The 27,497-nt window shown below is 32.5% G+C and overlaps 1 protein-coding gene across 4 annotated transcripts in view; it reads right to left on the reverse strand.

Annotated features, from left to right (window-relative positions):
- Positions 1–3,445: 3,445 nt before the first annotated feature.
- The window catches only part of LOC114328568 (oocyte zinc finger protein XlCOF6.1), a 108,919-nt gene continuing 84,867 nt past the window's right edge, over positions 3,446–27,497 (reverse strand). For 3 of the 4 annotated variants that reach the window (XM_028277453.2, XM_028277451.2, XM_028277450.2), the window contains 2 exons: positions 23,672–23,773; positions 3,446–6,845 (listed from right to left, as the gene is read on the reverse strand). In XM_028277453.2, coding sequence (XP_028133254.1) covers positions 5,899–6,845; positions 23,672–23,773 — 1,049 coding nt within the window. In that variant the 3' untranslated portion in view covers positions 3,446–5,898. The remainder of the gene's footprint in view (positions 6,846–23,671; positions 23,774–27,497) is intronic. The other variant, XM_028277454.2, reaches the window with a different exon arrangement.

Here is a 27,497-nt window from a genome sequence, read left to right on the forward strand (position 1 = left end):
TCCTCCTACAAATGCTCAGTTATTGGCACAATTCGAAGGTTGAAATTTTGAGTAATTGTCGAAAATCCAAAATTTTCAAAGTTTAATTTTTCAGTTTTTCGGCTATGGTGATCCGTGTGTATGTCTAAGCTTGATCTCTTAGGCACCATTTGAAAGCTTAACTCACCCCTATTGATTTGGTGTATTTGCGGTTTTCCTGTCTCTCCTTGAATCCAAGATATGGCACTTATATGAACCGTCACCCAATGGCAACGAAAAGTTGACATTTACTGAGTACCGTCACTTTATAGCACTAGCGCGTTAAAGTTTGATAACCGCAACAACCATACAACCAAGCGGGGATTTTTGCAGCTACTCGAGCGCGTCAGATTATCACATGGGGAGAAACCTTGTACCCTGTAAATGTACTCCTACCATATATTGGATCTTAATACAGGGGAATTCGTTAAGGGGGGTCCGAAAAAAATTTATATATATATATATATATATATATATATACCGTTTTTCGGCGTCAACGCCCTTCCGATAGGGATCTATGGAGGAGTGTCACCGAGCTGCAAGCCCTTATCCCTTGCCGTACCGCTCCTCCATAGGCCGATCAGACACCAGCTTATTCCAGACTAAGTCGTAGATTATTTTTAGAATTTTAGACTACGACGTCAGCCTTTTTTTTTCTATTCACCGGGCTGGGGCTCGAACCTCGATCGCATATCCACTATAGATTTGTCAATCGTGCGCCTCAGTCCGCTTGGCTAATCTGATCGACAAAAAAAATTATCCTTAGAAAAAGTCGAAATCTTTAAATTACGATAACGTAAGTTTGTACGGAGCAGTGTTTATTTCAAAAATGTGACGATTTAAGCGGGGCGTATGGAAATGGGCGAGTCATAAAATTTCACAAGAAAAAAGCGAATATTGCGCGAAATGAATATCAGATCGAAAAACTAAAAAATACGTGTTCAATATTTTTCAAAAATTTATCGAATGATACCAAACACCGCCCCCACGGAGAGGGGTGCGGGTCAATTTAAAATTTTAAATAAGAACCCCGCGATATTTCGCGAAATGAACATCAGATCAAAAAATTGCAAAATACACGTATTCAATATTTTTGAAAAATCTATCGAATGACACCAAACACGACCCCCCACGGAGGTGGGGTGGGGGGTTACTTTAAAATCTTAAATGGGAGCCCCCATTTTTATTACAGATTTGGATTTCTTGCGTGAAAATAAGTAACTTTTATTTGAGACAATTTTTCGAATTATGGATAGATGGTAGGTCCGGATCCCGCGTATGAAAAAAAAGTTGATTAATAGCAAGCTGAAAATTTTTTAATACCTTAAGGGTGTCTAGTCGGATAAACTTTGATATATGGGAACACTGGAACAGGGGCAGTTTTAATTGTGGAACAGGTTAAAAATTTGGAACGGTCACACCACGAAAACGGCATATTTATTTTGTCCGACAGAACAGACTTAAACTCTTCGAACAGAGATTAAACTCTCATGCAAAAATCAGACTGCTATTTATCACCAAATGGGCGTTTTAATGAGTGGAACATGTAGAATATGTCAAATGACAGGAATTATGACAGGTGATAAATAGCAGTCTGATTTTTGCATGAGAGTTAAATCTCTGTTCGGAGAGTTTAAGTCTGTTCTGTCGGACAAAATAAATGTGCCGTTTTCGTGGTGTGACCGTTCCAAATTTTTAACCTGTTCCACAATTAAAACTGCCCCTGTTCCAGTGTTCCCATATATCAAAGTTTATCCTACTAGACACCCTTAAGCTATTAACAAATTTTCAGCTTGCTATTAATCAACTTTTTTTTCATACCCGGGATCCAGACCTATGGGCTATAATCTGAAAAAACGATTGTTGGAAATGGAAAGTCCCCGCTTAAATGGAAAATTGTACTTAAGAGGATCGGTACGTATTTTCGGCTGCAATGCTATTCAAACGGGGATTCATTTTTTTCGAATCCTGAGAAAACTAATAAGTATTTTTGAAAAATTTAAACGCAGAATGAAAGATTACGTTATTAGCGAGGGCCGAAAGTCCCTGAGAACTTCTATAATGTTTATTTTAATAAGTTACAGGGGTGAAAAAACTAAGAGAAAATTTAGTGTGATTTTTAATTTCAAATATCTCATTCAAAATAAACTTTTTATTTATTCTAAGGGACTTTCGGCCCTCGGTAATAATTTAGTCTTTCATTCTGCGTTTAAATTTTTCAAAAATATTTATTGGTTTTTTCAGGATTTGAAAAAAATGAACACAATGCCGTGGTAATATTTTCCAAATCTGTCTTTGTCTTACAACGCACTCAACCGAATATAATATTGTCAGCATATATTGTCAGTCAGACACTGACAATCAGTGACAATTTTAAATATTTGACATTGCATCGGGAATATTTTGAGAAATTGATTAAATATTATTGATATATAGTGTATTTGATAAATAATTGATTTAAGACGTGAACTTAATAAAAAGTTATTTATTGTGTATTATTTGTGGAAGATCCAAGCAGAGAATACATCAGATATATCCTGTGATCCAAGTATTTTGTTGTTAGAGATGTTCAAAATTGTAAGCGTTCCAAAATAACAACATATTATTAAAAAATCACTTTAACACTTTTCCTCTTTTCTCGATTGATTATTAGTTTTTGTTGTACAAATAAATTATTACAATCACTGAAAACATAGTTAGTGAAAAAATTATCACATTTATTAACTGAATTAATAATTGGCAATTATAAAAATAACAGTTATCCAAGAACATTCAAAAGCCATCTCTTTAAATTAATTATGACATTTTCAAGTAGAATGACATTCTAGTAATGTTTACATATCCATACCAGTGTAAATTTTACTACACGTAATTTGCCGTGTAAAGACAGACAAAGTAGGGATACACGTAAAATATTTGCGAATTATGTACCCATAGCCTTAACTTTTTTGGTTTTAGGACCTAATCTTCACAACCCAATAGGTCCCCATAGCGCTCGAGTAACTGCGAATTTAGCATACTTTCCTCCCCTACTTATACAAACAAATTGAACATTCAAACTGACAGATATAAAAGTTTGCTTAAAATTGAAATAATAGTTTCATGATTTGCGCATTCAGTTAGATACTTAACGAAAATTATGGAAAATAGTGATAGTGATATCCCAAGTACACCTCCTGAAATCAAGTGTTGCAAAAGCGATGACTTTGACTTTTTTGTTGCCATAAAAATCAAAGACATACGAAAAGCAATATAATTTCTTCGCAACGGGTGTAATCACAAACCATACTAATCTTTCGGATCGAATTAACGCCATCTCTTGATTGGAAGGGAACTGAATTGACAAATTATAGTTAAGCGGGAATTTCAAACTATAAATATTGTGTGATTTTTGATGAAATTTCACAGGAAATCAAAACAACAGAAAGGCAATTCAAAGTTTTATTCAGTAATACTATAACTTAAAACTACCTTAAAAGTTCCATATACATAAAAAATATTAAAGTTTCAAGTTCTGTTCATAGTATGTAATGTTGTAATCTGGGCTGAAATACCAATATAAATAAAAATCATAGTTTTTTCTGAAAAAACTATAATTTTTGACATCTTTTACTGAAAACTTCAAATATTCCAATTTGTTTTCAGAATACTAAACACTACTGCCATGTGTCATGTGAAAGCACTGTTTTTGTAATAAATCAATGTTTAATATTTAGTTTTTATAATAAATAATTTAGTGGTCAGTATTTCGAGAAAGAACGGTTTTTTTTTGGTGTGCCGCTCGTCTAATAAGACGTCTGTTAGTTTTCGTTTTACAACAGAATTATTATTTATTTACTTATTTATTTTTTATTAACATAACACAATGTAGGTACCCCTATTTATTTTCTTTTTCTTTTATTTGATTCAACAGTTTATTAAAATTTCTTCTCTGCTTAAATCAATAAAACATATTCTCACTTTACTTTCAATTAACTTTCAACTGAATATTACATTTAGATTATCTCTATCCAACAACGGCGGATCCAGCAACCTTGCAAGGAGGGGGCAATGAAATAAAACTTTCTCGCCACTCGCGTACTCAGGATTCTTTTTCGGTATGGACTGTTACTTTATTTTTCTTCATGTACCATGTCCTTTCAGAACGTTGGTTACTATCATAGCTATCTTAATTTTATTCACTGCCACAATAAATTAACCACGAAGTGCTTTTTCGTCCTGGACTGCGTTTGCCTTTTATTTTTACTTGCATAATATTTTGTAGCAGCCTATATTTGAAACTTCTTATTACATGTCCAAAATACTCCACTTTTCTCTTCTTGATGCCTTCTATAATCTCAGTAGTCTTGCTGAGACGTTCTAGTATTGTGGAGTTTAGAATCTTCTTCACCCAAGATACTTTTAAAATTCTTCTATAGAACCACATTTCGAAAGCCTCAAGGCGATTTAGGCGAGTAGATCGATTTTATTCACAGTCCAAGACTCGACACCATGCAGTAAGACCGAGAACACGTACTTTGGAGAAGAAATTATGTTTTATGTTTTATTCCGTTATTCAGTTGTCAACAGGACACAAAGCTCACTATTTATTTTCAATCCTAATTATATATTTCTTAAAAAAAGGCGACACCACGCGAAGTCTCAAGGAGGGGGCAATTGACCCCATTGACCCCCCCTTGGATCCGCGCCTGCTATCCAACCACAACAAACAACCGTTTGTTTTCTATCTTTTCTCTCCCCTCTGTTTTATATCTCAGTTTCAGGTACCTACAATGTTTACCAAGTCACATTTTATTATTTTTATCATATGACTGCTAATACAATTATTTAGTTACAATTCTGACCTTTTCAACTGTTTCTTCCTTTGTACGACCACTGCTCCTGACATTTGAACATCAAGGAGCATTGACCTTAACAATTGGATTACAATTGCACAACCAGAGCTAACATCAATATTAGATATTAACCTTTTTTTTATCCAAACGTTGTCAGCCTTACTTTCACCAACACATAATTAAATAGAAATCTTTTAATAAATATAGATAAAAAATTTTAAAACCGTTACATATATCAAAATTGTATATATGACATTTACTTTTGATCTACTTAGCAAACAAAATAACAAACATAGATTTGTTGCCTGTCTCTCGCCACTTATCTGACCACCCTCAAGAACTTTGCCATACACTTGTTAACGTTTACATTTTCGTCTATTCCACCATATCCTATTGGCATAATTTGAGCAATAAATCATGTTATTGAATACTCAAGAAGGAGCCCCTTGTAGCGGAATGTAAGTACAACACATTATCATTGCATAATTACAGACTGCATACATTTGCATGTGTTTGTAGACATGAGGGCGTTTGTTGCTGCCGTTATGTGTACGTGCATATGTATTTGTCTGCTGTCTTAATAACCTTTTATGTATGTTATTCAATATTGGCTTGATCTTATGAATCTTTTTAGCATCTTTTAGAACCAGACATTGTTTTAAGTCTGGTTTTTATTTGTAGCAGTTAGTGACTTTTAACCGTAGACCGTTGAATACTTGGTGCACATTATGAGGGTTGAAAAGTGCGAACTTTTAAGAAATATCATGCAGGGCAAAATTAAGGGCAAAGAAGTGTGGGAAGACGAAAAATATCGCTACTTCGCAATCTACGTGATGGTTCGGGTGTAGTTCTATTGAACTTTTTAGGCGCGCTGCTAACAAAGTCGCAGTTGCCATGATGATTTCCAATTTCCGGTAGGAGTAGCACGTGAAGAAGAAGACGAAGAACCGTTGACCTGTAAATGCTCTGCATACTGTGAAGAGCGAAACCGGTCATCGGAAGACGATAAATGATAAAGAGTACGTCTGTCTCTTACTTCATTTATTTATTTTTTTAAATAAATTTCAGTAGAATGTGTTTTCAAATGACACTTTAAAATATGTCTACGTGCAAACTGCCTAAAACAAATTTCACATTCAAAAGGCTTTTCACCAGTATGTATTTTTAAATGGGTTTTCAAATGACATTTTTGAGCAAAATGCTTAAAACAAATTTCACATTTAAAAGGTTTTTCACCAGTGTGTGTCTTAAAATGTTTTTTCAAATGACTTGCTTGAGGGAAGTGCTTAAAACAAATTTCGCATTCAAAAGGTTTTCCAATATTATGTACCCTCAAATGACTTTTTAAAATATGTCCATGAGCAAATCGCATAAAACAAATTTCACATTCAAAGGGCGTTTCACCAGTATGCATTTTCAAATGACTTTTCAAATTACAGTTATGAGTAAATTGCTTAAAACAAATTTTACATTGAAAAGGTTTTTCACCAGTATGTATTTTCAAATGACCTTTCAAATTGCATTTATGAGTAAATTTTTTAAAACAAACTTCGCATTCAAAAGGTTTTCCAATACCATGTATTCTCAAATGACTTTTTAAAAGATGTCCTTGTGCAAATTGCCTCAAACAAATTTCACATTCAAAGGGCTTTTCACCAGTATGCATTTGCAAATGGGCTTTCAAATGACCTTTCTGACTAAATTGCTTAAGACAAATTTCACATTTAAAAGGTTTTTCACCAGTGTGTGTTCTAAAATGTGTTTTTAAAGCAGTTGCACGTGCAAATGGCTTACAACAAATTTCACATTTAAAAGTTTGGTCACAATTGTGCATTATTAAATGATTTTTTAAATCACTTGTTTGAGAAAAAGAATTGGAGCAAATCTCACATTTGGCTAGTTTTTCTGAAGAGTCCTGATGGATATGTTTGTCATTATTAGAATAATCTTCTAGTAATGTGTTCTGTATTTCATCCTCTCTCTGTGAAAGACCTAGAACAAAAACACAAACATAAACATTCGAATTTTTTATATCGTCCACAATATTACAGTCAATGAATTTTTTGAATAGTTTTTACATAACGTCCTATTAGAGATAAAACTCACTAAGTGCGCTTTTTTGAGATTTTGACATTTTCATCCATTTGTACTCCACCTTGAGATATATCATCTCATAAGAGAAGTCTGGGAAAGAGAAGAAATACCGAAACACTGGCATGAAAGCCATATAGTATCTACCCAGAAGAAGGGAGACAAACAAATATGTCGGAACTATATAGGAGTATCGTTAGTCAATATAACATACAAAATTATATCCATAATACTGTTTAGAAGACTAACTCCATAAGCAGAGGAAATGATAGGCGACTACCAAAGCGGATTCAGACCGGGAAGGTCGACCGTAGACCAGATCTTCGTCATACGCTAGGTGTTGGAAAAAAACTGGGAATTCAACCGCGATATACACCAAATCTTCGTGGACTTTAAACAAGCTTACGATTCTGTTAGCAGAGAATCATTGTGAGAGACCTAGGTAGAAATGAGAATACCTGGAAAGCTGGTACGATTAGCACAGGTGAGCACGGAGAACGCTTCCGCACGGATCAGAATTGGCAGCACCACGTCGGAGGAATTCCTCATTGACACCGGGCTTAGACAAGGAAATCCTCTCGCCCCCTGCTGTTTAACTTAGCACTGGAACATGCAGTAAGGAAAGCTGAGCCACAACTGACAAACGGATTTGCCACCCAAGGATCAAAAATACTATTGGCCTTTGCAGATGACGTGGACACAATTGCACAGTCCACCAGAGATGCAAAAGAAGTTTTCACCCTATACGAGAACGGGACCAAGGAAGTTGGTCTTAAGGTTAACGAGGACAAGACCAAGTACATGGTGGTTACGAAGAACCCAAGACCAAGGGTTAGACAAAACGTAGCAATTAATGAATACAACTTTAAAATCGTCAAAGAATTCAAGTACTTGCAGCCAGGATCATTGCAGGAAACAGGGCATATTACTCATTAATGACCATACTTAAATCAAAAATACTCTCAAGACCAGCAAAGATAAGAGTATATAAGACAATAATTCGTCCCACAATAACGTGTATGGAAGCGAGACATGGACTCTGAACCAGCGGGAAACGACAAAATTACTGGTACTTGAAAGAAAGATACTGCGGACTATATATGAGCCTTGCAGAGAAGAGACAACAGGATAATGGAGACGAAGACACAATGATGAATTCCGGACAGTATATGGAGATGAAAATATAGTACGCTACATTAAAGCAAACCGAATAAGATGGGCGGGCCACGTGCTAAGATCGAGTAACGAAAGACTTCTGAACGCCACATTTTGGGAAAGGCCCGATGGCAAAAGGTCAGTTGGTCGCCCAAGAAAGAGATGGAACGACGCAGTAGCCAGTGATCTACGTAAAATGGGAGTACAGCAATGGGAAATAGCTGCTCAGGACCGACAACAATGGAGGGAAATAGTAAACACGGCCAAGACTCACATACGAGTTCTAGTGAGATGATAGTGATGATCCATTTGTACTCAATACGGTACCACACAGCCATGGAAAAGTCGCCAAGTGCTTAAAGCCTTCTAATTGCTGAGATAATTTATGATACAATTCACCAAGCGCATTATTGTGAATTTTGTTTTCAAGTTAAAACTCGTTAAAAAACTTATACTTAGTGAATTTTTCTTTACAATCTGGAGCGACGAATCGGTACTTAGTGATTTTTCAAACAATAGGTACGTTAGTAAATATAAACATAAATCGAGTTACAGAGTTTACAATATCTGATACGGGGAATAAAGAAGACGAGTGAAATTATGAATTCAAATTGAAAAAGTGCATTCACAAGAATTTTTTTTTTCAACTTATTGTGTAGATTCGCAGTTTTAATTCCTTAGATAATCTGTTTTAATTTCAACATTTTGTACTAGAATGCATTTTTTGTCACTTATTTCTTTCATTTTGAATCCCGAAGTCTTGATACTTTATGGAGACAAATTCATTAACTTCATAATATTAAATTATAAAAATTATAGTCCAAATAATGAAGCTTAATATAGGACAAAACCTCGCAATTTTTACAGAATGGATCGATTTGCTTGAAAATTTGAGAATAAGTAGTGGATAGTACAAGGATCATAATCTATATGATGCCGAAAGGCGCCTTTACCATGGGGGTGGTTGCCACCCCATCTGGGGGGTGGAAATTTTATATTATATTTTGACTGCAAAAGTTCATAAAAACATTCATTCTAAGCAAATATTTTTCTATACATTTTTATGATAAAATTAATAGTTTTCGATTTATTCGCTATCGAAAGTGTTAGTTTTATATCGAAAAAATCAATGTTTTTTGATATAGGCTCATTTACAATGCACTCAATTTTTGCCGCAAAAAAAAAATTTAAACCAGCTTCTTGGAAATGAAATAACCTACAGTTTCATATTATTTAAACATTTTTTCGTATCTCTGATGCTAATCTTTCTATTCTGAAGAAAATGGAATTTTTTACCAAATTACAAAAATTCGTTATTCGCTTTTAACTCCAGTTTTATAAAAACTAATCATTCTAAGCCAGTCAAACTTCTATGATCTATTAATAATACATAAACAAAGAAGGATAAATAAGGCCAATGACTGAAAACACCGTTAACTGACATTATTATGCTTCCAATTGGATAACTCCTTTTTTTTTCAAAAAAATATATTGATTTTTTAACCGTAACTTTTTTATTTTTTATCTTAGAAAGTTTGGTAAAAAAAATTTTGTAGGTTTTTGCATGGTCTTTAAGCCTATTGATATTAAATCTTTCTAAAATCCTCAGTCGCAAAAAGAGGTGACTTTGAAAGGGTTGGTAAAGGTAGTTTTTGCATGTTGTTACAAGTTTTAATTGTCAATAGCTCACTCAATTTTTGCCGTAGAAAAAATTTTTGCAAACCATTTTCTTGGGAATTAAATAAGCTACAATTTTATATTTAAACATTTTTTTTGTATCTCTGATTCTAATTTTTCTATTCTGAAGAAAAAGCCATTTTTTCCAAACTACAAAAATTCGTTATTCGCTTTTAACTCCATTTATTTTAAAACTAATCATTGTAAGCCGGTCAAACTTCTAGAGCCTATTAATAATACATAAATAAAGAAGACCAAATAAGGTCAATGACGAATTATTAGGGTGGTGATTAGGGAGTTGCTTCGGATCACTTTTTCGCTGAAAAAAATAGGGACTGACATTCTTTTCATTATGTCACTTAATTTTTGAGCTAGAGACCTTTGTTTTATTTCTAGCGATAGAGATTTTTAAATACATACTTTAAATTAGTTTGAATAAGTTATCCTCGAAAAATGCATAGTTTTCCCGTCTTTTGACTTTGACTCTACAATATTTAGCAGTTGACGAAGAAGAGCTAGCGTATAATAAACTATAGCTCGATTACTATTGGTCTTAAAGAAAATTAAGAAAAACGGTTTTGTTTATTTTTTCAAAAGGTACATTTTTGTTAAGTAAAGTTGTTTTGATAAAACGAAAACTTTTGGAGTTATTAGCAGAAAAATAATTAAAAACATTGATTTTTTCGATACAAAACTAACACTTTCGATAGCGAAGAAGTCGAAAGCTATTAATTTTATCAAAAAAAATGTATAGAACGTTTTTTGCTAAGAATGAATGTTTTTACCAACTTTTGCGGTCAAAATATAATAAAAAATTTCCACCCTTGAAATGGGGTGGCAACCACCCCCATGGTAAAAGCTCCTATCCACTACTTATTGTCAAATTTTCAAGCAAATTGATCCATTCTGTAAAAATTGCGAGGTGAAAAGCTTCGGTTCCTGGACTATTAATCTAATATTTATTAAATCATATTTTCTGTGACAAAACATAGCATAAAGTATCTGTTTTTAATATTACTCTTTAAAGCATTAAGAAATTCTGATATTCAAATCAGGTGAATTTAAAAAAAAAACAATGTGTTCCTTTAAATCGATTTTACTCAACTTTTTGAAAAGTGGAGTTAGTGAGTTTTACCTCTAATAGGACGATACTTATTAAGTTGTTTCAACAAGCAAACCAAATATTTCAGAAAATGCTTGCCACAATCGGTTTATTTAGGGAATAATTTGGTGAGAGTCGATCGGATAGCCTCGCGGGACGACAGGGGACACATCACTTCGTCGGGATAAATGTAAGTTCAATTCCTGGCCCGGTGAACGGAAAACAAAAAGACTAACGCAGCAGTTTAAAATTCATATAAATCTGAGGCTTAGTAGACTGGAATATGCGCGCGTCTGATCGGCCTATGGGGCAACAGTACGGCAAGGAGTAAGGGCTTGCGTCTCAGTGATACTCCTCCGTAGATCGGTACCAGAAGGGCATTGGCGCCTAAGTACCGGTGTATAATATATTTGGTAAGAACATATTTTCTCATTTTGAATTTGAAAATTAAAGCTTGATTTATCTCTTTTAACCCAATTAGAACGATTTTTGTATAAAAAGTTATAACCAATAATCGAAACAATATAGCTGGCAAAATATATAGAGCAAATTTGATATCAATTATCAAATATATGACTGTTATATTTCATTTTAAAATTCTAGATCTCTCTCTAAATTATAATAGTTAACAAATTCTGCTCACAAAATGGGTATTATAACATGCTCAAGTAAGATGTTTCACGATAGTGTATATATATAAGGTGGTGAAACCCTGTCATGTGATGGCTTTCGGAGAATTCTCGACAGCAGTGACGCTAACTGTAAATGTATTTTGACAATTTACAGTCAAAATTTTCAATTATTCACCGCTGAATCTATAAGCATCTAGAATATGATTTTGCTTAGTCAGTGGCATTTAATCTTTCTAGAAATCATTCATACAGACTGTTTAGTTTTAAATTAGATATACACCCTATACGTGGCAACACTGCTTCCCCGCGTCCCATCTAATGATTCCCTGTGCCGATTCATTCAGTCATTCTACAGTAGCAATGCAACTCATTCTCATAAGCAATGTTGCCAATTTTAACGCTTCCTTCACTGGACTATATCTACGCCTAACAGTCTGTATATTGTTTATCGTAATAAATGATATCGTTTGATATATTTTATATTGCAATCGAATGTTAAGTAGGATTTAGTAATGAATTAATTAATATAGTAAGAGTAATGTATACAATAAATAATAGAATCGAAAGCTTAATTTCCCGTTACGAGTGGTTTCAGGCGTGAAGTGATCTTTTTTAGATAATAATTTATAAGCCAATAATAAATAGTCCCAAAAATATAAATAAAAAAAGGCATAGTACTTCTAAAGTTTATTCCAGACTGTATAAACATTTGCAAACAATTATTAGCGCGTTAATTGTTCGGTATTCAGTAAAAACTATTAAAGGACTTTGAAAATGCAAATTCAAACATTATTTATTTAAACAAATTCATATGTGTTGATTAGGCGATGATGCTCAGAAGTTTCTCGAAAGACTAATGAAAAACTAGAAGAAATTTCTAAAAAAAAACGAAAGTAAATTCAACGAAACTTCTAAAATGATAAACCAATAGACTATTATGTACTTTAGAAAGGAACTACAACCTTAAAGATGTTTTATTGTTTCATATTATGGTCAACGTACACCCAAATAAGAAAAAACCGCAGAGTGCTACCATTTAACTGGCTGCGTTTTTGAGAAAGGGGAGAATTAATCCCTTTGAACTACGGTGCATTAGGATGAATTCTATGCACTTTTTGTACATTTGTTTCCATATTCAATACAATATACAGTAGGAAAAATGAAAGAATACCCATGAACGAACATATAAAACACGCTGTATTTTTCTGTCACCGTGTCACATAAAAAATTGGCCAGCGCAAGTACATGTAATAATTATTACTACATGTACTTGCGCTGAGCAATTTTCTTTGTGACCCTGTGACAGGAACATACAGCATGTTTTATATGTTCGTTCATGGGTATTCTTTCATTTTTCCGACTGTAGTTTATAAAGAACCTACTCTCTTGGCTGTATAATAATAATGAGACTGTATAGTGAAGCTACGTGTTGAATGAATAAGAATGAATTAATGCTCTTTCTTAGGGGCAATATGTTTTATAAAACGAGTTTCTCGGTCAAGTCGTACACGTCTTCATTTATTATTAATATAAAAGAACAAAGAAATGTTTTTAATTAACATCAGCACTGCTTTATAATAACCAAAATATTATTTACAATTTGCAATAATCAACTAAATTAGTAGACCGCACATGGCAGTATTCAGCAATAAGATTTCGTCATATACTATACAGGGCGATAAATATATATAAATACATTCGGATATGAAAATTGAATATTTGAGATTAAGATTAAACACAGTCCTATGTAAATACAACGGTACATTTAAAATAAAGAAAAATCAATTGCCTATAAATTGATATTGTAAAAGGTTCTAGGACTAATTTTAAGCCAGATGCTTCAAAATGTTCTATTTTTAATGATTTTTGCTAACTTTTACACCTATATTTTTAAATTTCTCGGTTTAACTTCGTTCTTGTACATTTAGGTATATACATTTCTAAATAAAAAGAAAGCTTTATTTTCTGTACTTTCAAAGGATCTGCAAGAGATTCTAGGACTAACGACAACCAAGATATGGTTCATCAAAGTGTGATGCTTGCAACGATTTTTACTAACTTTTACGAATATTTTTGTGTTAAAGCCATAGGCGTAACAGAGGCCCCCGCAGCTTGAAGCTTGCGGGGGCCTAATCTTGTCGTTAATATATGTAAAAATGTGTTATTGTTGTATTATTTTACGCAAATATACGCAACGTTTGTTAAGCAGTGTAGTAGTGAAAATGAAGTTGCCCATCAGATAGATCATATGTATTAATAAAATTATTGTAGATTTATTCGCTGATAGTAGTACTCGAAAAAAGTTGTTCATCTCATCAGAATAATACTATGTACCTATAATAATGTTATCATTTATTAATTTTTGTTCTATTTTATTGTATACCAATAAAGATGCAAAAAGTTGTCATAAACAGTGCATGAATACAGTAATACTTGCCCCAGTAAATAACCGTTTTGGAGTGTAATTATCAGCGGCACAACAGATTTGCTTGACAATTTGGATTTCGGTTCTAATTACCCTCCTCTTCAAAGTTGGACTAATACCGTTCGTTGCTTTTAGTTTAGGGGTGAAAGTCACCCCTTCTCGGGGGTGAAAAACATATGATTAAAATAAGTCCGGAAATGGATAAATTGACTAATTATAAGCAACTGTTGTCCCATAGAGTTGCTTTATCTACGCCAATGAGTTATTTGCGAGTAAAAACGTTTATTTTTCAACAAAAAAAACCATGTTTTCATGCTGGCTTTCACAAATAACTCAAAAATAAGTATTTTATCGAAAAAATATTTTTAGCAAAAATGTAGCTATAAAGGAAAACCAAAAAAAATGGTGAATACATAAAGTCTATCATCACAGTAAAAGCAAAGTTATAGCTCATGAAAAATTGTTATTCGTCCAATTCCAAATCGAATATTTCAACGTGAAATAACCAAAAAATGAAGCACTTTTCGGAGAAAACTTAAACTCTTAAATTCAAACCTTTTTTTTAATGTTAACAAAAAAGCTTTTCCCGAAAAGTGCGTAATTTTTTGGTTATTTAACGTTGAAATATTCGATCTGGAATTTGACGAATAGGAACAATTTTTCATGAACTACAGCTTTGCCTTTTCTGGGTCGATAGACTTCATTTTTTTCATTTTTTTTAAACTACATTTTTGCTAAGAATATTTTTTTCGATCAAATACTTACTGTTTGAGTTGTTTGCGAAAGCCCGCAGGAAAACATGGTTTTTTTGTTGAACAATAAATATTTTCACTCGCAAACAACTCGAAAGGTATTAACCACTTCGGTGGTTACACTGAAAATTACACGGTATCGCTGTATTTGACGTTCATTTACTGGACATACATGCTTTTTCTCATGAGGTTCTTTCAGTGCGTCACAGTTTTTCGATTTCTTTCTAACGCATTAAATTGTATGTGACAGAAAAAAACGCACGTCGGTGATTACATTTCGTCGGTGACATTTATAACATTTATTCTAGTTCTCAATAGATGGCGCTATAATCGAAAAAAATTATTTACCAATTATATAATATATCTACGAATATAATCTGTACAATTTATAAGACTATAGAAATAAAAGAAAATACCATTTTATAAATGCAATAGACAAAATTGATTTGTTTTTATGCCAAACTGCAAATAAAATTTGACAACTGTCAGATTTAACTAGAATGTCATGTTAGAATAAATGTTACAAATGTATATTATCACGGACTTACCTTTTTTCTATCATTTGTGACGCACTGAAAAATGCTCATGAAAAGAAGCATACATATAAGTTGGTCCCTAACAACACAAAACATTCCAGGAATGTACTATCAAAGTTCTATTAATGTTTGAATGTACTGGACATTCAAGGAACATTCGGTGAATATCTGATTAAGTTATTCGTGGAATGTTACCACAAGACATTCTATGAACATACTACCAATGTCCTATATTTTAAGAGAGGCCATTTACTATTCAATTTGCATTCATTTTCAAATTTGCTGCGCGTGTATATGTATTTAGGCAATCAAAACCACGTGACTTCTGGTTCTGGTTGGCATGGCATACAGGTTACAGAGGTTATGTTTGTAATATCAATGTGACCATTTCATTTCATCATTTCACTGTTTATCGTCATATTTTGGATTCATTTGGATTTCGTTTGCTGTATTTTGTGAACTTTATAAACTTTACCACACTGCAAAGTGATTATTTAAGGAAATTATTATTGGAGACACCAGATGTTTGGAGAAAGGTAGGGCAATGTTCATTTTTCTCTGATATTTATCAATATTGATGAATTTTGCAAGCAATAACATTATTTCTTTAATTAAATAATTGATGGATTCGACCGTCACTTGATGGAAGTTAATTTTATCTAATAATAAAACACTGAAAACGTTTGTTTTCTATACTTCCACAGAATTTATTATAACTAAGTGACTACAGCTGTTTCGGCAGAGTGCCTTTCTCAAGTGATATAGTTTACAATGTGTTTGCCTTTTTAAGTCTTCAACTGAAGAGGTTGAGGAGTGGGGAGCTGTTTGTCTCGAGTTGGTCATTCAGAATTATATCTGTATTTTTCAGTTTATTAATTTCCATAGATTCTAAAAAAGATAGCTTAAGGACTTTATTTTGAATATGCAGAATTTGAAACTCTTCATTGAAAGAATGATTATGATCTAGAAGGTGAAGTGCGTATGTAGAAGTGTCTGTTTTTCTATTGTTGAATGCCCTTTTGTGTTCTGCTATCCGTTTGTCAAAAGTTCTGCCAGTTTGACCGATGTACGTTTTCGGACAGTCACCACACGTTAGTTTGTACACACCACTCTGTAGTTGCTTTCTCTTTCTTTTATTAAGAACAATATATTCTCGTTCTTTTATTAAGAACAATAAAAGCCGAAAGAGAAAGCAACTACAGAGTGGTGTGTACAAACTAACGTGTGGTGACTGTCCGAAAACGTACATCGGTCAAACTGGCAGAACTTTTGACAAACGGATAGCAGAACACAAAAGGGCATTCAACAATAGAAAAACAGACACTTCTACATACGCACTTCACCTTCTAGATCATAATCATTCTTTCAATGAAGAGTTTCAAATTCTGCATATTCAAAATAAAGGCCTTAAGCTATCTTTTTTAGAATCTATGGAAATTAATAAACTGAAAAATACAGATATAATTCTGAATGACCAACTCGAGACAAACAGCTCCCCACTCCTCAACCTCTTCAGTTGAAGACTTAAAAAAGGCAAACACATTGTAAACCATATCACTTGAGAAAGGCACTCTGCCGAAACAGCTGTAGTCACTTAGTTATAATAAATTCTGTGGAAGTATAGAAAACAAACGTTTTCAGTGTTTTATTATTAGATTTCTTTTATTGTTTTAGATATTTATTGAAGCTGAAAATAATTGGGGATTTAGATCCATATACAATTCAGTCAGAATTGGATTTTACCATAAAGTGCATTCCACCAAATTACTATTATAGATATTATAGATGAAAGCATACAAAAGCCTTCAGGCACATAAATATTTTACAGCTGGATTTGTTTTTAAAGTTGGAGTAAAGTTGGAAGTCACAAGCAACAACTTCGTAAGTACCTACAAGAATATTGAGGAAATCCAGCTCCTGGATACAACTGGGCAAACTAGAAGATTGAAGAGGACAAAGCCTTTTGAACTAGTTTGAGTGATAGTGAAAAGCAGAGCATAATGCTTGTGTGCATGTGTATGTTAGAATAGTGCGGTTAGAAAAGCAGAGCATAGTGCTTGTGTGCCTGTTAGATTAGATAAGAGACGCTATGGGTAAGCTCTTCATTTTAAGGAACAGTAGTAATTTAGGTTAAATTAAAATTGCTCATTGGTCAGAGTTATGACCAGATTGTAATTCTAATGAACAATTCAATACAATGAATCGTCATCGTAGTGATGATTATGGAAAAAAATATATGACAAGATTTTGTGCAATAAAAATGTTTATATTTATCAAGGATGTATTATTTGGTATGGCTACATATACAGTCGGAAAAATGAAAGAATACCCATGAATGAACATATAAAACACGCTGTATTTTCCTGTCACCGTGTCACAAAGGAAATTATCCTGTGCAAGTAACAATAATTATTACATGTACTTGTGCTGACCAGTTTTTTGTGTGACACGGTGACAGGAAAATACAGCGTGTTTTATATGTTCGTTCATGGGTATTCTTTCATTTTTCCTACTGTACTTCTGGTATATCGTCGGTGATGTGACAATACCTCCTATCTGCTTTTTCATGAATTTTGTAGGAGATGAAAAACTTGTTTGGGCCACCTCGTGTTTTCATATATTTTTTGATTTGTTTTGTAGTAAATTCAACTATCTATTTACTACAAAACAAGTCAAAACTTACGTATGAAAACAGGAGGTGACCGTAAAAAATGTTTTTCGTCTCCTGCAAAACTCATGAAAAAACATATAGGAGGTATTGTCACATCACTGACGATATATTTCAGAGAATGTCTAAAAAATATACTTTGAATGTCCTAAGAACATTCATGGAATGTTTCAACAAGACATTCAGTCTAAACAATATACTGTGAATGTTCAAAGAACATTCGTAAACATTCATGGAATGTTCCAACAAGACATTCAAGGAATGTTTAAAATGCTGACACAGCACTTTCCTGGGACTTTCCAGAGACGTTCGTGTGCTTTTGGGGACATTCCAGGAATGTTTTCAATGTCCTGTGTGTACCTTCTAGGAACATTCCTGGAATGTTTTGTGTTGTTAGGGGTGTTACATAAGTCACATTTTTCATTTTTTAAAGGGGGCCTCATTTCCAATATTGCGGGGGGCCCCAACGGAGTTTGTTACGTCACTAACCAGCAATGGAAATACCTAAATATATTAGGAAAGCAGTTTAACCAAAAATTAAAATTACTCTTTGATGAACCATATCTTGGTTAACGTCAGCCCTAGAATCTTTTGCAGATCATTTTAAAGTACAGAAAATAAGCTTCCTTTCTCATTTAGCAATGTGTATACCTAGATGTACAAGAAACGAAATTAAAACGATAAATTTAAAGAATAGCTTCATAAAATTTAGCAAAAATCGTTAAAAATCGTACACTTTGAAGAACCGTATCTTGCTTAAAATTATGTAGTCCTAGAATCTACTACTATAGACCACTTTAAAGGTAATTGATTTTTATTTCTATTAAATGTACCATTCTTCTTTATGTGCCATCTCCTCTAAGAAGGTCGTCAATCATCATGGCTATTCGTACTTTCGATATCGCTGCTCTAAATAGATCAAAAGTGCAGGTAAACCAAGCTTTCAAATTGTTTAACCAGGAGATACGTCTTCTTCCACGACTCCTTCTACCCTGTAATATTCCTTGTATTATTCACTGCGTTATAACGCTCGCCCCTCATGACATGTCCCAGATATTGCAGTTTTCTAACTTTAATTACTGTATTTAAAACCTCTCTTTATGTTCCCATTCTTCTCAACATCTCGACAGTCGTAACTCTATCCACCAAACTTATTCTTAATATTCTTCTGTAGGCCTATAACTCGAAGGCTTCTAATCTGTACGAAACATATTTCTTCAATGTCCAAGCCTCCAACCCATAAAATAATACGGAGAACACGTAGCATCTCAGAAGTCATCTTTAAACAAATTGTAATATCCCTACTACAGAATACTTTTTTCAGTTTGTTCAAAGCATTTCTTGCCTGTCCTATTCTTGTTTTAATATCTTCTGTGTGTTCATTATTTTCAATAATTGTTGTACCCAGATATTTACATTTTTTAACTTTTTTAATTTGTTTTTCATGTATTGTTATGCTTTTCTGGTGCTGTTGGGATTTTGTTATTACTATATATTATGTATTTTTGTCTTTAGGGACAGTCAGTTGTCTTCGCTGACTTCTGCCACTCTGGCAACCATTTGTTGAAAATTATATGTACAATTGCATATACCTATTAAAACGACGTAGAAAACAGTTACAGAACAATGTTTGCGAAAAATCGTATCTAGGATACTATGAATGCCAATGATTTCTACCGAACGTCATTTTAAAGAAGAAGTGTTGAATCTTTATATTGTTAAGCAAGACTTATATTTATACACCCCTGGAAAAAAGTTATGGGGCAAAAGAATAATCCCGTTTTTTCGTGCTTTTTGGTTTGTTTTTTAAATATATTTTTATCAAAAAATTATTTTTTACTTTAGAAACTGGCATTTCGATAGGAAATTTAATTTTGAACAACTTTTCTATATGTGTATATGTATAGGATATACCCAGAGGCGGCTTTACCTATTGTGCAGGGTGTGCGGTGCACACGGGCGCCGGGATGTCGGGGGGCGCCAAGCGCCAAAGAGCGGGTCCTTTACTTTGTTTCAACATAAAATATAATTTTTTTTTATTATGAGGCGTAAGATGAATCAGTAACTGACGCGAAAATACATTTTAAAGTAAACTTTTACTATTACCTATTAGATACCTCAATTACTAAGTTTGACGAACGCTTCGAACTTTTAAAGCAAAATAATGACACTTTTTCGTTCCTTCAAAAATTAAAACACTGGAAGGATTTAGAGTTAGATACAAAAAGAGCATATTGTTCTAATTTAGAAAATAAATTGTGTCATGTTGGCTCTTCAGACGTAGATAGGTTTGAACTCTTTAATGAAATAGAATTATTACCATTATTTATCGATGATTCTACTACACCTTTGGATATTTTAAATTCTTCTTTAAGTGCCATCTCCGCGACGGAGGTCGGCAAGCGTCACAGCTATTCGGATTTTAGAGACGGCTGCTCTGAAAAGTCCATTTGATGTACATCCGTACCATTCTCTCATATTGCGCCGCCACGATATTCTGAGTTTCCCTATGCTTATTTTTCCTTGAATCTTTTCTTTCATAATCAATTGGAGCAAGTTGTATCCCTCTCCACGTGTAATATGTCCGAGATATTCCAATTTTCTTGTTTTGATGGTATTTAAGATTTCCATTTCTTTATTCATCTTTCTCAGAACCTCTTTATTTGAAACGTGTTCTGTCCACGATATTTTCAGAATTCTTCTATACACCCACAGCTCGACTGATTCTAGTTTTTCATTGATGCAGCATTCAAGTTCTAGCTTCATTTTGAATTACTTGTATACAAATAAATTACATTCAGTGTTCCCAAATTTGTTTACTGCTCTTAGAATTTACCTCAAATTACCAGTGACAGTAGCGCACAGTGAAAAATTAAAAATTATCCAAGGTCAACATTGTCGCAAAGTCGATTGACAAATTTCTCACTAGTAAGTATTAAATATGAAATAAAAATTGAAGTAAGTGATATTATTTCAAGATTTTGCTAATGCAAAAGCACGAAAAGTATCTTTTTTATAATTATATATTGTAGTAAGTGCCTCTGTGCGTCTGTTAATAATTCTTTAATAAATTATTATTTTTTTAAATAATCACAAAGTTGTTCTTTTTTATTCATCTAAAAAATTCCTTCCTAAAAGTACTATTTACTCGTGTACTCACACCTGTCAAATTTCCTCAACCAACTTTCCTTTATACCTCATAGATAGAAAAGTTCATTTTTAATTAAATATTTTGAACAGATTTGGGTAGGTTCTTCTGACGCCGTGAGTACCTATTCATTCCTCACATAATTTAATATTGCACTATTTCCATCTGGATTTTTGTTTACATTATAAGCGTACATAATACCCTCTAATACTCTCTGTACTATTAGTACAGGTACTAGGTATTATAGGTACTTATTCGACTATTCCATTTTGACTGCGCGTCGACCAAAGGGCGCCAGTGCATCGACTGCACACGGGCGCTACATTGGCTAGAGCCGCCACTGGATATACCTAATGCACCATAGTGCATAGCGACTCAAAACCGCGTTTCATATTAAATTTGAGGTCCATTGAACATATGAAACCATAAAACATTAACGTTGTAGTTCCTTTTAACCACCTTATGTTGGAAATAATCAACAGTTTATAAAGATAGAGCAAATTTATACAAAGACCGATGAAAAATGTTTCCAGTAAGTGCGAAGAAGTTTCTCAAACAGTTGATAAAGTACAGAAAAATGTAGACAAGAGAAGCGTTAATTGGTATCCCGGTTCTCATCGGAGATGTCGAGATGTAAATGTCAATTCTGCTTTGTCGACTACGAGAAAGCATTTGACACAGTTTACACATGTCTAGATGGACGAGATATTAGATTAATAGCCGGTTTGTTCTGACACTAGAAGTAAAAGTCAGACGTATGAAGAATTTCCTATTATGAGAGGAGTTAGTGAGTAATAAGTACATTATTTAAAACAAATTTCACATTAAAGGGACTTTCAGGGCGCCAATGTGTAATTCCAAATGAATTTTCAAATTACATTTTTGATTAAACTGCTTAAAACAAATTCCACATTGAAAAGGCTTTTCAACATTTTTCAATTAATGATTTTTCACGCCATTTGCATCAGAAAAGTCTACTTCCTTCGCGGCAACGTGCAGAGGAGATTGAGATACATACGATATTTACATTCATGATCATCAATCAGCAAATTGCGTCCACACTGCTGGACATAGACCTCCCTCAGTTATTTTCAGTGTTCTCTACACTGGGCCGCTTGTAGCCAGTTTCCCGCTATATTTACATTAATGCACATTATATTGCCTACATTACGATATGAGTAGCATTCTCTGGACGAAATTTCGGTATTATGAAATGTTTTAAAAGTAATCACTAAAAAATGAAAAATAAAAATAAGTTTTTATAGTTTTTGTTGCGAGGATCGATTTGAACTCGTAAAATTTTCTTCGGCGTGGGTTTTCAAATGTCTTTTCAAATTATTTTCATGTGCAAATTGCCTAAAACAAATTTCACATTCAAAGGGTTTTTCACCGGTATGTACTTTCAAATGGCTTTTCCAATTACATTTTTGAGTAAATTGCTTAAAACAAATTTCACATTTAAAAGGTTTTTCACCGGTGTGCGTCCTCAAATGATTTTTCAAACTATTTGCATCAGAAAAGTGCTTCGAACAAAATTCACATTCGAAACGATTTTCACCCATGTGTGTATTCCAATGCCTTTTAAAACTGCTTGCACTTGAAAGTTGTTTACAACAAATTTCACATTTAAAAGGTTTTTCACCAGTATGCAATTTCGAATGACTTTTCAAATTACAGTTATGAGTAAATTGCTTAAAGCAAATTTCACATTCAAAGGGCTTTTCACTAGTATGTATTTTCAAATGGCTTTTCAAATGACTTTTTTGATTAAATTGCTTAAAACAAATTTCACATTTAAAAGGTTTTTCGCCAGTGTGTGTTCTAAGATGAATTTTTAAATCGAACTTTTGTGAAAACATTTTGGAGCAAATTTCACATGCAAAAGGTTTCTCTCCTATGTGGATTTTCATATGTTGATTTAAATGCCATTTTAGTGAAAACAATTTATAGCAAATTTCACATTTATAAGATTTTTCACCGGTATGTACTTTCAAATGGCTTTTAAAATTACATTTTTGAGTAAATTTCTTAAAACAAATTTCACATTTAAAAGGTTTTTCACCTGTGTGCGTCCTCAAATGATTTTTCAAATCATTTGCATAAGAAAAGTGCTTCGAACAAATTTCACATTTATAAGATTTTTCACCGGTATGTACTTTCAAATGGCTTTTCAAATGACCTTTTTGATTAAATTGCTTAAAACAAATTTCACATTTAAAAGGTTTTTCACCTGTGTGCGTCCTCAAATGATTTTTCAAATTACAGTTATGAGTAAATTGCTTAAAGCAAATTTCACATTCAAAGGGCTTTTCACTAGTATGTATTTTCAAATGGCTTTTCAAATGACTTTTTTGATTAAATTGCTTAAAACAAATTTCACATTTAAAAGGTTTTTCGCCAGTGTGTGTTCTAAGATCTATTTTTAAATCGAACTTTTGTGAAAACATTTTGGAGCAAATTTCGCATGCAAAAGGTTTATCTCCTATGTGGATTTTCATATGCTGATTTAAATGCCATTTGAGTGAAAACAATTTGGAGCAAATTTCACATTTATAAGATTTTTCACAACTGTGATTTGTTAAATGATTTTCTAAATCACTTGTTTGGGAAAAAGAATTGGAGCAAATCTCACATTTGCCTAGTTGTTCTGAAGAGTCCTGATGGATATGTTTTTCATTATTAGAAAAATCGTCAGGTAATGTGTTCTGAATTTCATCCCCTATCCGTGAAAGACCTAAAATAAAAACACAAACGTAAACATAAATATTTCAGTCAATGGATTTTTTGAACAGTTTTTACATATAGTCCGTCCGCTATAACTTTTCCCATGCGGTACGATTCTTTGTCCATCAAATTAAGTCAAAAGAGAAAGTGAAACGTACGCCGATGTGTGTAGTATATAGTATACAGTATACAAAATGTATATACAGGGTGAGTCATGAGGAACTGTACATACTCCTACCTCGTATAGAGGCTCCTATGGGGAATAACAAATGACCATTAAAAAGTGTCTGATCCCAATGTTTAATAATATACAGGGCGAGTTTCGCATTTTGACAGAAATTTGTATTCGTCATAATTTTTGAACGGTAATTTCGGATCGATGTGTCTCTTATTTTGGTCAATCGTTACACTATTACCACCTAATCAACTGATTTATTCAAACTAGAAAAAAATCAGGTGCGGCTTTAAAAAATTAGTTCGTTTGGGTCTTAGAAAAAATTTCACCCTGTATACGCTTTTTGAAAAATCTAATAATAATTTTACAAATTAGACAAATAGGCAATTAAAATGGCATATTTATTTTTTCCCCACACGATTATTTAATTTTTTATTAAAAAATTTAATTTGTCAAAATCGCAATTTTACCATAAAATATAAAAAACTAACAACGTTTTTCTTAAAATTAAAAGTTTCACCATTTTTTTTTCTATAACACGTCTAGATCTAAAACTCCCCATAACACTTCTCTTTGGACTCTATAGTTTAACATAGACGTAATGAAATAGATAAATTTAAAATTTTTTCACTTAATTTTTGCGATTTAACTTTGCAATTCACGAATCTGCACCTTTTATTTTTAAAAATTCATAACTTTTACGAGAAGAAGATTGAAAATCTACAACAATTTTCATAGTCTTCACAATGGTAAAAGATATGTGCTGTAAAAATTTCAGAAAAAAAAATTAAAATGGAACGTTGTAGCGAGTTAAACCATGATTTCATTTTTTTTTTTTCATTTTTAGGTTAGAATTCCGATTTTGACAAATTTGATTTTTTAATAAAAAATTAAGTAATCGTGTGGGGAAAAAATAAATATGCCGTTTTAATTGCCTATTTGTCTTATTTGTAAAATTCATATTAGAGTTTTCAAAAAGCGTATACAGGGTGAAATTTTTTCTAAGACCAAAACGAACTAATTTTTTAAATCCGGGCCAGATTTTTTTCTAGTTTGAATAAATCAGTTGATTGGGTGGTAACATAAATTAAATATTTGTTAAAAAAAATTATTTTTTTTAATAAAAGTAAATTTTTTAAATCTATGGTTCACTTTAATAAACTTTTAATTATCATTCATAGTCAAATTTGATTTTTTTATAAAAAATTAAGTTATCATGTGGGGAAAAAATAAATATGCCATTTTAATTACCTATTTGTCTAATTTGTAAAATTCATATTAGAGTTTTCAAAAAGGGTATACAGGGTGAAATTTTTTCGAAGACCCAAACGAACTAATTTTTTAAAGCCGGACCTGATTTTTTTCTAGTTTGAATAAATTAGTTGATTGGGTGGTAACAGAAATCAAATATTTGTTTAAAAAAAATTAATTGTTGTAATAAAAGTTAATTTTTTTAAATCTATGGTTTACTTTACCAAACTTTTAATTCATAGTCAAATTTGATTTTTTTATAAAAATTAAGTAATCGTGTGGGGAAAGAAATAAATATGCCGTTTTAATTGCCTATTTGTCTAATTTGTAAAATTCATATTAGAAGTTTCAAAAAGCGTATACATGGTGAAATTTTTTCTAAGACCCAAATGAACTAATTTTTTAAAGCCGGACCTGATTTTTTTCTAGTTTGAATAAATCAGTTTAATTAGGTGGTAATAGTGTAACGATTGACCAAAATAAGAAACACATCGATCTGACCGTTCAAAAATTATGACGAATATAAATTTCTGTCAAAATGCGAAACTCGCCCTGTATATTATTAAACAATGGTAGCAGCCACTTTTAAATGGTCATTTGTTACTCCCCTTAGGAGCCTCTATACGAGGTAGGAGTATGTACAGTTCCTCATGACTCACCCTGTATGTACACATCGACGTTCGTTTCAATTTATGTTTCGACTTAATTTGATTGAAAATGAATCGTACCGCATGGGAAAAGTTATAGCGGACGGACTATAACGTCCTATTAGAGATAAAGCTCACTAAGTGCGCTTTTTTGAGATTTTGACATTTTCATCATGTACTCAATACGGTACCGCCCAGTCGTGAAAAAGTCGTCAAGTGCTTAAAGCCTTCTAATTGCTGAGATTATTTCATTCATAGGAGATTCTGACCAATAGAAAGCTACAGAAATACAAATTAAACTGACAATTTTTGATAATTTCCCGTCGTCAAGTATATTACGTCAGATGCCCTTCGTTGCTATGAAAAAATACATTCAGTGACATTAATGACAATGAATGTTTTAATAATTATTTAACCAACAAGTGTATTAATAAGGGCGATTAACAATTGAGATATTTTAACGCGTGAGCGGAGCGAACGCGTTAATGTTCGAGATTGTTAATCGCCATTTTAATTCACGAGTTGGTTACAAAACTTTTCCGTCGACCGTAATTTTTGAGAAATAAATATATCTTAGTTTAAATTAATTAAACGCTCTGTGATTGGCAGTGACCTGTGGTGTAGGCAACCAAACATATCTATACCTATTTACATTCCCACTAAAAAATTTAAAATCAAGTAGTCGCTGTTATTAGAGAATGTGTTAAGAAGACTTAAATAATAAATTTGTCAAAATGCTATACAGCAGATAATCATTTATCAATAACTTCCTTTAATTTCAGTAATTGTACTATTTCGAATATTAATGTTTACAATAATAAAACTACCACTAAGGAAAATTAAACTTTGAATAAAGTTAATAAAAGCTGAAAAAATTGTTGTTTACCGTTAAGTAAATAAAAATGTATGCAAGCAATGTATGTTGTGTTGCCTATAATAAAATCGTTCATTAATAGAAAATCATTCATTAATAAAGGTCATTAATCAATGATTTTGAGGGTGTTAAAATTGATCATAAATGGACGGTCGACGGAAAAAAATATAAAAGTAATGATTTTCAACCGTCACATATTTATAACAACTGTGTGTTTAATTGTACTAATTTGTACTTACATAAATAAATTACAATAAAATTTTGGTTTTGAACAGTTTTATTCATGAAATAATCGCAACAAATTGCACTCGATCTCTAAAATTAATATAGAATTTTAGAGCTCTTGTGCAATTACTACTGATAATTGCATAGTAGAAATCGAAAATTATTGCACTATCATGTTTTTAATTGTTGAACTTGGCAACCGCATACTAACGACAGCTTTGTTTATTTAATGTGTCAGTTTGGCATTTCATATATTTGCAAACATTTTTCTATAAAAATGTCTCGTTTTGGCATTGAATCTGTAGAGTCAACAAACAGTACGTTTGGCGTCAATTTACTTAGTTTTGTGTTGAGAGAAACTACACTTTTAACGAAGAAACCCAAATTGGTAACAACCTTGGTGAAACCCACATCCAAAGGAATCGGGAAATAATCTAAACAATTACTATAACTGTCTTTAATAATTATTAGTTTTTTTAAGATTGGGTTTTGTTGTATCGTTAAATAAACTGTTTAGAAAATTATTATTTCTTCATTTTATTTGATAGTTTCACTTTCTTCG

The sequence above is a fragment of the Diabrotica virgifera genome, chromosome 5, assembly GCF_917563875.1.
Source record: "Diabrotica virgifera virgifera chromosome 5, PGI_DIABVI_V3a".
Classification (NCBI taxonomy): Eukaryota; Metazoa; Arthropoda; class Insecta; order Coleoptera; family Chrysomelidae; genus Diabrotica; species Diabrotica virgifera.